The following is a 13,256-nucleotide window of genomic DNA, read 5'->3' on the forward strand; positions in this document are numbered from 1 at the left end:
TTTCATCTGCAGGCTTCAACTCAGCTATCCAGGGCTCAGCCTGCTGGGATTTGGCACCTCTTGTGAGGCTGTCATGGTATCTGACCCTTGCCTTATCCTGCCCACGTCCGTGATGGGGTCCTGTTTCAATCTAGCATCGCCCACCCACTCCCATCTCATGCTGACAACTCACAGGAACTAGTGCTTCTCAGACGCCTCTGGTCCAGATGGGTGAATGCAGAGCCTGACAGGCCCACCTATACACACGTATGCACCCCTGCCCAACAGAGACAGAGAGAAACATTGCTGAGCCAGAGGGACCATTTTTATTAGATTCCAGCAAGACTACTGTACATGTTTCATGCAGATTAAATATGTGTCTTCACTGCCCCTGGGAGGGGAGCACTCTCACTGTCAGCTCCTTCATTGGTGTGTCAAGGGGTGAGGTCAAGGGGAGCTCTCAATGTATTCCGTATGGGGGGCAGTTGGGATCATGACTCGGGGTAGAGGTGAGACAGTAGGTAGCTGAGGGTCCCTAGGACCTTGAGTCTTCAGAGGTTCAGGGACTGCAGGACCTTGGTCCTTTGCTGGTGCTGGCACCAGAGGATCTTGATCCTTCAGAGGCACTGGGACTATAGGAACTTGATTCTTCAGAGGTTCAGGGACTATAGGACCTTGATTCTTTGGAGGCTGTAGGACTGTGAGGCCTTGATCCTTGACTAGTACTGGGAGAATGGGGTCTTGATTCTTCACGGACTCAGGGACCACAGGACCTTGATTTTTTACAGGTGCCACAACTGCAGAATCGTGAACCTTTGCATGCTCTGGGACTACAACATCTTGATCCTTGACTGGCCCTGAGACCACTAAACCTTGATTCTTTACAGGCTCAGAGACCATGGAACCTTGATTCTTTATGGGTGCTGTGGCCATGGCACTTTTATCCTTCGGATGCTCTGGGACCATGGGATCTTGATCCTTGATAGGTGCTGAGACCATGGGACTTTCATCCTTGACAGGTGCTGGGACTATGGGACCTTGATCCTTGACAGGTGCTGGGACTATGGGACTTTCATCCTTAACAGGTGCTGAGACCGTGGGACCTTGATCCTTGATAGATGCTGAGACCATGGGACCTTCATCCTTGACAGGTGCTGGGACCATAGGAGCTTGATTCTTCACAGGCTCAGGAATCCTAGGACCTTGATCCTTTAGAGACTCTGGTACCACAGAGCCTTGATCCTTAACTTTTGCTGGAACCATAGGACTTTGATTCTTTGGAGGAACTGGGACCGAAGGACCTTGGTCCTTGACTGGTGCTGAGGTAACAGGGCTTTCATTCTTTAAAGGCTCAGGGACCACGTGATCTTGATCCTTGACTGGTAACGGGATCGTGGGACCTAGATCCTTTGGAGGCCCTGGGACCACAGAACCTTGCTTCTTCAGAGGCTCTTGGACCATAGGACCTTGACCTTTCAGAAGGCCTGGGACCACAGAACCTTGATCCTTGTCTGGCTCTGTGGCTACAGGACCTTGATTCTTACTTGAATCACTGATGGGTTGAGCCAGGCTCCTGCAAAGGAGAGAGAGGTGATCACTGTGAGAGTAGAGCTCAGGCAGGGGCAGGGCAGAGTACAGATTGCCTAATAAGTCTTGGCCTAGTGGAGCCTGGGCCGGGCAGCTCTTGCTGGAGAGCCAGGAGAATCTGATTTCTGTGTTCTTAGTACAGAATGTGGGCGGGGGTGGGGGGGGGGGTGAGGGGAAGGCTCAGGAATCAGTCATTCAATGTGCTTGCCAATTGATTATAACCTGCACGTGGCACAGGGGGTGGCACCCTGGTGACAATGGCAGTACTGTAGCTGGTCTCGGAGTCATCCAGTAGGCATCCCGTCCACCCCACATTCCATCCAGTCCCTACTTTTTCTTCTAGGATCGTTGTGCCCATCCTGGGTGCCCCATCTCAGCTGCCCACCAGATGCCCCCACAGGCCAGGGTGCTCTTTTCTTGTTCTCAGGGCCTTCAAAGTTCTTTTGCCTCCTTGGCTCCCTGACCCCCTTGTTAAGCGCTGGCTGCAGGAAGGGGCAAGGGGTCCATGGCATACCAGGAAAGGAAGCAGTGGGAATGCCCCTCTCTCCCTCTCCTGCAAGGGGAAAAGTATTTTATCACTGACATTGTATAGAATGAGCAGCATATGGTGATAATAAAAAGCAGGCTGGCTATTAGTTTTTTGTTATTTGTTTTTGTAGAGACGGGGTCTCACTATGTCACCTAGGCTGTTCTCCAGCTCCTGACCTCAAGTGATCCTCCCACCTCAGCCTCCTGAATAGCTGGACTACAGGTAGCTTTTAGCTTTATTGCTTTAAATTCTCCATAGACAGTGCGTCCTGTGATTGCCTGCACCACTCCCACTACCCCCAACCTTTGCTAGGTGACTCAATGGGACTCCGCTTTCAGGTAGGGATGAGGCCCTGATTCCCTCACTCCATTCCCACTTCTAGCTCTCTCTGCTCTCCTGAGACCCTTGCCCTCACCAACTTCAAGGCACCTGGGCTTATTTCCCTGCAGCCAAGAGTCCCTGTCTTTCATCAGAATCCTTAGTCACTTTTCCCTCGGCCTCACTGTGGCCGTCTGCCTCATCCCCTGGCCCACCCACACTGTGGAGAGTGTGTGACAACACTAACACTCAAAGGCACGCGTTGCCACGCTTAGACCGGGCCAGCCTGGAGCCCTCTAGTTTAGAGTGCACACTCCTTCCTTGCAGGCCACATTGGAAGTCGAGAGAGTGGCATTGCTCAGCAAGCATCATAGGCCCTTGCACGCCTACAACACATCCAGCGTTCCAAATGGCTCCCTTTTATAGCTCATTTCAGCAACAGAGCAGCCCTGTGAAGCACACAGGAAGGATTTCTTACCCTTACTTGTCTGATGAAGAAAATGAGGTCATGAGAGGACAAGTGATGGGGAAAGTGAGGGGACCCCCATGGACTAGCATCTGGATCCTTCTGTTCCTGAAGCCTGTGCTCTTTCCCTTAGTGTGCCTGGCACATAGTAGGTGCTCAATGCAAGGTGGCTATTACTATTACTCTATTTATTGGGTATAATGATATTTACTCAGAAATCTATAATGATTAGAGGTCAGTACCTAGAGCATCTTATACTGTGGTATTATTGGGTAGTATTATGGTTGTTTTTCTATTTACTTAGAAGTAAAATTATGTGTATTTGGACTACTTTTATTCTTTTGTGTTGTCCTGATGCAGAAGCTTTTTACTGCATTTAGCATCCTGAGCCACCCAGGGACTGGTATTTCTCAGCAGAGTCCACACAGCACAGGCAATCTCTCCATCCAGTTCCCCTGGCTGTCCCTGAGCATCACAGTGGAAGGGGCCAGGGCGGCTCTCTGGCTCAGCACGACATGGAACACAGCTGCTCTGGCCAGATGGACACAGCTGGCTGCTATCAGTAGGACCTTAGTGTTTCGGAAGAGAGCCAGGCAAGGCCGTGAGAAGCATGTGGAATCCAAAAGTGGCATTAAAATACCTCCAGTCACTGGTGGCTGGTCAGAGAGGAAAAAGAAAAACCAAATTCAGAATAGAGCCAGGCAGGAAATTGATTAGGTATATTCTCTTAGATTGTGAAGCGACCTGGGTGGTGTCCTCCCAACAGGGTGAGGAAGCTGAGAAGGGACAAAAGAAAAAAAGGGAGCTGAACTCCATCTCAGGGGCTTGGGCTGCAGAACCTATCCCAAGGAAGGGTAGGACATGGGCCTGGAGTCTCCTGCTGGCATGGAGGTCACAAAGAAGGCCAGCCCTGCAGCCTGGCCAGGAAGTACGTTTCCCTGGATATTTACAGCATTGGTTCCTGTGCCACGTACCCATTTCTGTTTAATGGGCTCTTCTGTTTAATGAGCCAGCTGTGAGCTAGCCTCAACTTTGCATGGATACATAACCCCATATTGCTTAGGTTAGAAAACTTTTTTCTTTAGTGGGTATCTTTAATCATGGGAAGGTTATAATTAAGATTAAAAATGATGAATTAAATCAAGTCCCCAATATTACTTTTTTTTATATTAAGAAAAACCCTGTAATCCCAGCACTTTGGGAGGCCGAGGCAGACGGATCACTTGAGGTCAGGAGTTCGAGATCACCCTGGGTAACATGGTGAAACCCCATCTCTACTAAAAATACAAAAATTAGCTGGGTGTGGTGGCAGGCGCCTGTAGTCTCAGCTATTCAGGAGGTTGAGGTGGGAGAATCGTTTTAGCCCAGGAGGTGGAGGTGGCAGTGAGCTGAGATCACACCACTGCACTCTAACCTGGGTGACACAGTGAGACACTGGCTCCAGGAAAAAAAGAAAAAAGTTTAGGAAAAATATGCATAGATTTAGTTCAAAGGTATTTGTAATGTTTAAGATAATTTAGCATATTAGAATGTCTAACAGATTGGCTTTGTAATCCCAACATAAAATGTGTAATGGAATAATTCAATTAGATGTATAACCTAAAGCTGAAAGATATGACAGTTTTACACATTTTTAAATGATGATGGAACTTTTATGACAAGCCAATGGTCACCATATTTTTAATCTTAATTTATTTAAAATTATTTATAATTTAATTTATATTTAGGGTAACTGAATTAAGCTATAACATCCTCCTTAAAAGAGATTGTTACATTTTACTAATTTTATTTTTGTTACTTTTTATTAAGCATTCGTCTTTAAAATCCAAGCAGCCTGGACAGTTTTTTATGCACGAAACTGCACCCAAGGGCACCATGAAATCCTCACTGACACTGACTGGTCCTCACGTGGTTCCAGTTGCCTGCCAGTCTCCCATCTGTAAAGTGCCCTACCTCCTCCAGTGAGGCTGGTATGAATGAGGCAAAGCCACCCCCTCAGGGTGGAAGCTGGTTCGTGGCTTGAGGAGCAGAAGCAGGCTGCATTCAGCCCACTCAGGCCACAGGCGAGCTGTCCTTGGGCATGGCCCAACTTGCACAACCAAATCTGGTGCCCTGGGTCAGCAGCACAAGTTCTCAAGACAGCATATGCCACAGGTGCCTTCTCCCAGCCTGTGCACCCTGAAAGCACTAACCTCTCAGAAAATATAACGACCTGCTGGGATGACCTTTGTTTCTGTGCTGCTTATTGCCTGAAAGGTCTTGGGCAATTATTTAACCACAATAGACCTCAGTTTCCCCATCTGTCAAGTGGGGATAACGATATAAATGTCAGGGATTATTACAACAGAAAATTTTGCTAGGGGGGTGTCTGGAATAATAATTCTTGATATTTTCAGAGTGCTTGGATAGTGCACAAATAAGTCCACTTCTGTAATAACTGTGACAGCAATTTACTAAAATGCTCATGCGTCTGTTGCCTTATGTCATTCAACCCTCACAGCAGTCCTGGGGGAACCCCATTGTCCCTGCATCATCCTCTCATGCTGTTTTACACACTGCCAGCCCAGGCTGTATCTTTGTTTCTGCTTCACCCACTTTTCTTTGTCAAGGCCCTGCCTGTCCTTGAGGGCTCGGCTCAGCTCCCACCTCCTCCCTGGTCTTCCTGCCTGTGTCTCTCCAGATTAGCTTCGTTTGCATCCCTGCTTCAGCACCATCTCACAGTCTCTCTCCACTTTCTCACATATCCCCACTGCAGGCCAGGCTCCCCTGCTAGACAGTGAGCGCCCTGAAGACAGGGGCCAACCTCACTGCCTGCAGCCCCAATGCCCAGCACAGTATCTGAAACAAAGAAGGCAAAATGGAAAGTTTTAAAAGTTATTGTTGCTGAAAGCTGGTTCATCCTCTATTCCTTAGCCCCTGCCAGAAACTCAGATTCATCCTTGATATCTCCCTCTCCCTCAAAGCCGTCACCCCATCCATCAGGTCCCATTGATTTCATCTCCTAACATTTATCTCTTGAATATTTCCACTTCTTTCCCTCCCTCCCTTCCCCTACTACCTGCTATGCCATCATCTACCTGGACCACTGTCACAGCCTCCTAACTGCTGTCTCCTGCTCCATGTATTCTTGCTCTCCTCCGATCCATTCTTCATACAGAAACCAGAATGATCTTTTAAGAGCGCAAACCCTATCTTGTCCCTTCCTTGCTCACAACCCTTCAATACCTTCTCCTTGTACCAAGAATAAAGAAGAAAATCTGTTGCACAGCCCCACCTAGCTGGCCAATCTACCCGCTTCCTTGCCCCTTCATCCCTCTCCTTCCTGCCTTTCCTGGCTCTCTGTGCCCAGCATTCTGTTCCTTCAACACACCCTGCTCCTTCCAATTTTACAGCTTTTGCACATGCAGCTGTCTGCTCCTGGAATATTCTCTTGTTCCCTCTTCACCTGGCTAGTGTTTACTGAGCTGTCATCTCTCAGCTCACTGAAGCACTGCCCTGGGAAGCCTTCCCTGACCCCACAGTCATGGCCAGCCCCCTGCTACAGGCTCTCCTAGTCCCTGGCACTTGCTTTCCTCTCTTATCTCAGCTAATTCCTTGTATTCTTTTGGATTAATGTTTCTCCCACTAGACTGAAGTGTCCAGAGGGTAGGGACCATGTCAGTTTTGCACATCATTGTATCCTCTGTACCTTAAATGAACAGTACCTGAGCCCAGGTGGGTTCTGACTTAATACTTGAGTGAACGAATAAACAAGAGACTGTTCTGTGCCAGGCCCTGTCCTATTTGAAAAACTTAATGTTCCAAGGTTATATGAGACATCTTGTCTTAGACACTTCATTTTCTATTCTTCTTCCTGTTTCCATGGAGACAAGGCAATGCCTCCTGAGTGCACACACACTGACATTGGATCCATACTTTCCAGAGTCTAGCAGCAGGATTACTGAGCCCTGCCCTCCACTGGATGGTGAAAGGACTTCACTCCCTCCCACTGATTCCTGCCCTTGCACACAATTCCAGTCCTATAGTCCATCCACATGATTTTTTTCTTCCCAGATTGTCTCCTGTTGCACCATCAAAGCAGCCAACAGCTGTGGCAATGCTCCTGGCATAGGGCTCCATTCAGAAAGCGGAGAGCCTATGGACCCTGTCCTTGAATCCCTTGCCTTCCAGGGGAAGTGTGGGAGTGTGGGGCAGTGTGGAAAAGCCTTGAGGAAGAAAGAAACTGAGCAATAACTATGGGCCAGGCTTGGTGCCAGACATTTTAACACATATTATTTCTCATGATGTAAACAGCAACCTGCTAAAAAGACAGTGCATTGACTGGGCTTGAGGCCAGAAGAGCTGGGTTTGAATGTGAATTCAACCCCTTCCTAGCCATAGGATGGCATCAGGGCACACATCTCCAGGCCTCAGTTTCCTTATCTATAAAAGGAAGATTAGAAGGTCCACCTTCTAGGGAGGATTAGCTTATGTGAATGCTCATGGTATGGCCCCTGGAATACAAGTGATGTTTAGCAAATGTTAATTCCAAAGGGGGGGGTTGGTGATCTGGTCCATTTGTCTTGCTCCACAGATGGAAACTTGGCCCAGAATGGACAAGTGACTCTCCAGGTCCAGGACTAAAACATGGGCCTCTCAACATCTCAGCAGGCAGGAGGAAGAGATGGAGCAAACTCACTTGGAGCAAAGATGGGCAGGAGGGGAACAGCGAAGCCCAGACCAACGGCACCACAGGGCCCCTGGCAGAACATGGACTGAGACAGTGTGATTCCAGGGCTCTGTTCCCTCACTGCTGCCTCCGTGGGCCCCGTACATGTGCTCATGATTCTTAGACACAAACAAAGCTCCTAATACAGTGATGGAAATGCAGCCGCCAAGGGGGATTGCCAAGGAAACCATCTTTGAAAGGCTCATTATTCTTATGAAGAATCTGCAGGAGACAGGAGTTCTCAAAACAACTCTCGCTCCGCCTCTCTCCTCAACAGGACTCTGTGGGAGCGTCTCTTTTAGTAATTATCCTGTTGTTTGGTAATTATCTGCCTCTCCTGCTAGCCTGTGGGACTGTGCTTTCTTCGTCTTTGCATCATGAGTATCTAGCACAGGGTCTGGCTCATTGTAGTACCTGGCAGATATTGGTGGGAAAAACACATGGCTGGTGTAGCTTCTTCTCTTTATTCATTTTTAATTTTTTTCTCTTAACCATTCACTGAACAAATCTACTGAGACCCTGCTCTGTGTCAGGCCCTCACTGGGGACACAGAAGTGAATGACAGCCAAGCCCTGACTTGGGGGAAGGAGCTCCTAGAGTGAGGCAGGAGACAGACCTGTAAACACACACCACAAACATGATGCCACCACCTGGGTACAGGCACCACCTCCAAGCTGGGTCCTAAGCCTTATTGGCCTGTGTCTCTTCAAACTAGAGAGGCTCAAAGGTCTTATTAGGGGTCAAGCTGTCACTTTGTTGGAGAAGTCTTCCCTCTCTATTCCATAAAAGCACAACTCCACAAGCCAAATCAAAGGTGCCCAGGGCTGGAAGCCGTGGGTCTCCTGAGCCTCTGCTGCAATCTCCCTGGCAGGTGGCTGCCCAGCTGCTGCTCGCACTGCCTGGGGTGGGCTGCACATGCCGGGTGAGGAAGCCTCCTCCTCAGTGGCCACTGGTTAGACCTGAGCAGAAGCTTGCATTGCAGTCAGCTCCACTCCTTCCTATCTCTGCACTGATCCCTGTTTTGCACTCCGGGGCCACCCTTCTAGTGAATGCCCTGCTGGCTGCCCGAGGACAGTCTTTCAGGTATTTGAAAGGGGCAGCAATTGGGTCTGTATCCCTGGCTTCTCCAAGTAACACATGCCCCACAACAGTTCAGACTTGGTTCCCAGAGCCCTCACAATGATCAGCCCAAGCAGCTCTAGCTTTATCAGTGCTGGCTGCCCAAATACCACCCCTCGCCATCCACTTAGCAACCTCTCTTCCGTGACTGAAGAATCTTCCTCAGTGAAAAAACCGCTGAGCCTCTACTTCCTTTTTCTGTGTTCCCACAGTGCCCCCACCCCCACCCCCACCCCCACCTTGGCAGCAGCCCCTATCAGATCAGCTTCAATAGTTTGGTATCTGCCTCTCTAGACTGGGCACTTTCAGGCCAAGGACCATGCCTGCTTCATCTCTCTTTCCCTCTCTCCCTCTCTTCCTCTGCTCTCTCTCTTCCCTGCCTCTTGCCTCCTTCTGTACTTCCACAAACATTTACTAAATGCCTACTATGTGCCAGGCCACAGGGATCACTAGCATAGGGCTGGCACATGGTAGGAGGCCTACTTTCTCAATGAAGAGTTTTAAAATAGCTCATACAAGATCAAATTCTAACAACCACATTTACATGACATAAACATGTTTTCCTATTTTTAACTTAGCACCTTTTTTGTCCCTCCCAATGATAACATCTCTTTAAGGTTTCTGAGATAACTTTACATACAAGGCATTTGATTCTCACAACAATGGTGTCAGCCAGGCAGACAGAAAGCCCTCTCCTCACCTTCCAGAAGCGAAAACGCGGTGCAGAAAGTGGAAGTAAGTTGCCCAAAGTCACGTAGTGAGTTCGGGCAAAGTCAGGACCTCAATGGAGGAGCTCGTTCCTCTCTATAATATCCCTCCTGGTGGAATATACAGATATAGAGATTCCAAATTTGTCTGCAGATGCCTGGACTGGGCTCGGCTTGAGATGACTCTGACTGGTTCTGGCTGGAGCCAACGACTTCTGCAGGTTCCAGCTCAGAGCTCCCAACTGCATCTCCTTAGAGAGTGGCCCCTCTAGGCCCAGGCCCCCAAAAACCTGGCTGGCTACTCCCACTGCACAACGCCCCCTATCTGCCGCGTTTACTTCCTAGCATTCAGCCCACCCTGAAAAAGAAGACCTTAGCCCCAGAAAGCAGTGGCATCCTGCCTAAGAGTGCCCATCCACATTCACACCTGGAAGCCCTACCTGTGCAGCTGCCAATCAGTCTACCAGCCTAGGGCCACAATGAGTCCGCCAGATGTGGCTCATCACACAGAAACACCAGCTAGGACCACAGTTAGGAGAAATGCTGCCTCCACAAGACTTAATTCTAGGTCAGGGGTGGAGGGAGTGAACTGCATAGATCAAACTCAGCATCTGTGACCTTCTTGTGACTCATTTTCCATAGACGAGAATATGGAGAGTCATTGAACGTTTCAGGGCAAGCGAGGGACAGAGGAGGAGGCTGCTGTTTCAGGGGATGCACGTCTCTACAACAGGAATCCTACAGATAGTCCCTAGTGCTGGACAAGGAATGGGTTTTAGGGTCACCCAAACCTGGGTTCACATCCTGGCTCACCACTTACAAGTTGTGTGACTTTGTTCCTTAATCACTGAGTTCTGATTTCTTTATCTGTAAATGGGAATGACACCTGCAGATTCTAACCTTACTGTGAGGATTAAATGAGACGAAATGTGTAAAGGCCAAGTAAAGGTTCATTCCCTCCCCCTAGGCTGTGGCAACTCTGCATTTTACAAAAGTCGAATCAAGATCTGGGGCGAGTTCCCAGTTCAGGTCTTTCCCTGCCACTCTGGGTTCCCTCCAGGCAGACATGTTCTTCTGAAATACAGGGAAATGGTTGCACTTAGGTGGGTAAGTGGCTAGGTGGTTATGTTTTCTTTGTGGTTATTTACCTATTTATTTTTGCCACTGTTAAATACTTTTTCTAGATTTGGCCTGCTAAAGAGAACTAAATAAATTTCCAATTGTATGAGAAATATTTTTAAAGGCATTCTCGATTGTTTTAGCACCAAGAAGGCAAAGTCAAAGGCACAGTAGATTGTCCCAGTGGGCTGCCAGGGATCTAATAATTCTGCTAATGACCCTTTTTAAAATGTAAAGTGTTGGACTAAGACAGCGCTCAATTCTTGTCTAACACTATGCTCCTGGGAACTTGCAAATCATCATTGTCTTCCCCCAACCCCCATCTAAAGCAAAGGATCGGATCTTGAGCAATTAATCAAAATTGGTTTCCTGTGTCCAGAGGGGATCACTCCAAATGAATGTGGAATTGCAGAGATGGATCTGCACCAGCTGATTTATAGGGTGTGCTTAGAGAGCAGGGCCCAGATGAAAGACTGGGGGACAGGAAGAGGCAGCAAGAGCCAACACTAGATGGCCTTAATCTCAGGCCATTGTGTGGCAGAAGGAGTGGATTCACCTTGTGTAGCTCCAGCTGCCATACTGTTGGGGACCAGGGGCAGTAATTAACTGGGAAGCTGTGGTCAGCAAAACTACCCATAACATGAGCTATTGGCGAGGGCACTGCACATTCCAGTTTGCAGAGGACTTTTGCGTGCCTCCCCATGGGGCCCTCACCGCAGGCCTGGGAATCAGGTATCCCTTGCTTTCAGAGCTCTTGCCACCTGCTATCCTGAACTCTGGAAACAAACAGGTTGAAATAAATAAAATTATCCCTTGCTGGCCAAATTCTTACTTCCTGAATTTGGGAACCAAATATATTCGAAGAGTGATGGATATTTGTATTATTGTTGTCTATTGGAGGCTTAAAGAAATTAAGAGACTCAGTTAAGGTCACACAGCTAGTAAATAGTAGAGCTTGGATTTAGAACCAGGCCTGGTGGTTATAATCCTTGCTTGGAATTAGACATGCCTGTGAAATGTGTGATGGTGGGGAGGGTCCTGTCACCCTAGAGTTAGGAGCCCTGAACTGAGCAGGGAGTGAGATTGGCCAACCTCTTAGATTACCCTGTAACCAAGGGCCCATGATTTTATGCAATCAAGACTGTTTAGAAAAAGTGGCTATCTAAAGTACAGAGGTATGCAGGCCTGAACAGAGGCCAGCCAGTATAAAACCAGCCATTGACTGCTCTCTGGTCTGCAGTTGCTGTGACCTCTCACAAAACTGCCCCTTTCATGGGAGCAGAGACAGTTATTAGTCAGAGAAGAGCCTTGTGGAAGCACCATGGTGAATGTGGAGGCAGATAGTGAACCTTATCATTCATTCACTCACTCATTCTTCATTCAATGAGCACTTTACAAGACACTCTCTATGGTAGGCTTTGGGCCAGAAGCTAGGGCTACAAAGGTGAACAGAGAGACCTGGCCCTTGCCTTGGGGGAGCACGGTCTAGTAAGGGGGATACACACATGAGCGGATGACACAGTACATGTGGCAAGTTCCATCATGAAGACACACAGGGAGCAGCTTACCCAGCTTGGGAGATGCGGGAAAGGCTTCCTGGAGCTGTCCCCTGAGCGGAGTCTTGAAGGATGAGTTAGCCAGGTGGAGAAGCAGGAGAAGGGCATTCCAGGCAGGTGGGCAGCGAGGGTAAAGGCATGGAGGTGAGAAGCAGCATGGTGCACCGAGGGAACAAGAAGCTTCTGCGCCACGAGGAGCCCACGGATGGTTTAAAGCACGGGGTGACATGGTCAGATTTGCATAAAGATCCCTCTAGCAGCTTAAACCAGTAGCAAGCAGTGGCAGTAACTTTTAAATCTCAGCATCTGAAGCTCTCTTGGCCCCAGATAAGAGTTCTGGGGCCATCTGTCAAGATCACTATATACAATGCCAGGTTAACAAGTAACTGAGGCCCATTACACGAGGACAAGGGACAGAAATTTAAGCTCAGTTCCACTGGCTGAAATAAAATGCTCAAAATGGCAGTCTCAGATCCAATACTCATACACTGCAAATAATAATGGATACCAGTTTTATCTTGGTACCTCCAGGACTGAGTATATTTCTTGTGAATGAAGAATCTGCTGGACCATTCTGCATTTAGTAACCTACATTGCAGTCACCCAGGCAAGCTAGTACCAGAAGGAGAAAAACTGTGTATTGGCTGTGATAATTGGTCAGTACAGCCAGGACGTCTGAGCCAGATGTATATAGATGTGACCCCATTCTTATTTTCCCTCAGTTTGTATCCGGGTCCCAAGATTTAAAGAGGGTACTAGGCAAGCTTGCTGGGGGACCTGGAATGGCCCAGCCAGAGTGTGGCACTGTGGGATATGGGCTTAGTTTTTATTGGGGGTCCCACTTGTCTGAAACCTGATTCTTTTCAGGCCAGCTGAGCCTCCTTCAGGTGAGAGGGATAGACAGCAGGCTATGGAGCTGGAAGCCTGGATTCCAGGGCTTCCTCCATCTTCCAAGCCTGACCAAGCTGGCAGGTGCCCCCTCCTCTTTGAGCTTCCCTTTCTCCTCTGTTACATGGGGCCAACACCTGCCCCATAACATTGGGAGGGTTTAGTGGAATGGCACAGAAAGAAATGCTTTGTAAGCAACGCATACATATAAATCGTTAGAATATTACCATTTAGGTCTGTGGACTCAAGGTAATTCAATAGCTGTAATTCTTTAAAAGCA

At 48.4% G+C, this 13,256-nt stretch overlaps 1 protein-coding gene across 1 annotated transcript in view; it reads right to left on the reverse strand.

Moving 5' to 3' along the window:
- Nucleotides 1-286: 286 nt before the first annotated feature.
- MAP6 (microtubule associated protein 6) overlaps nucleotides 287-13,256 on the reverse strand; it is a 78,307-nt gene continuing 65,337 nt past the window's right edge. The window contains exon 4 of the mRNA XM_055282968.2: nucleotides 287-1,552. Within this exon, the coding sequence (XP_055138943.1) occupies nucleotides 427-1,552 (1,126 nt within the window). The 3' untranslated portion in view covers nucleotides 287-426. The remainder of the gene's footprint in view (nucleotides 1,553-13,256) is intronic.

Source organism: Symphalangus syndactylus, chromosome 6 (assembly GCF_028878055.3).
Source record: "Symphalangus syndactylus isolate Jambi chromosome 6, NHGRI_mSymSyn1-v2.1_pri, whole genome shotgun sequence".
In the NCBI taxonomy this organism is placed as follows: domain Eukaryota; kingdom Metazoa; phylum Chordata; class Mammalia; order Primates; family Hylobatidae; genus Symphalangus; species Symphalangus syndactylus.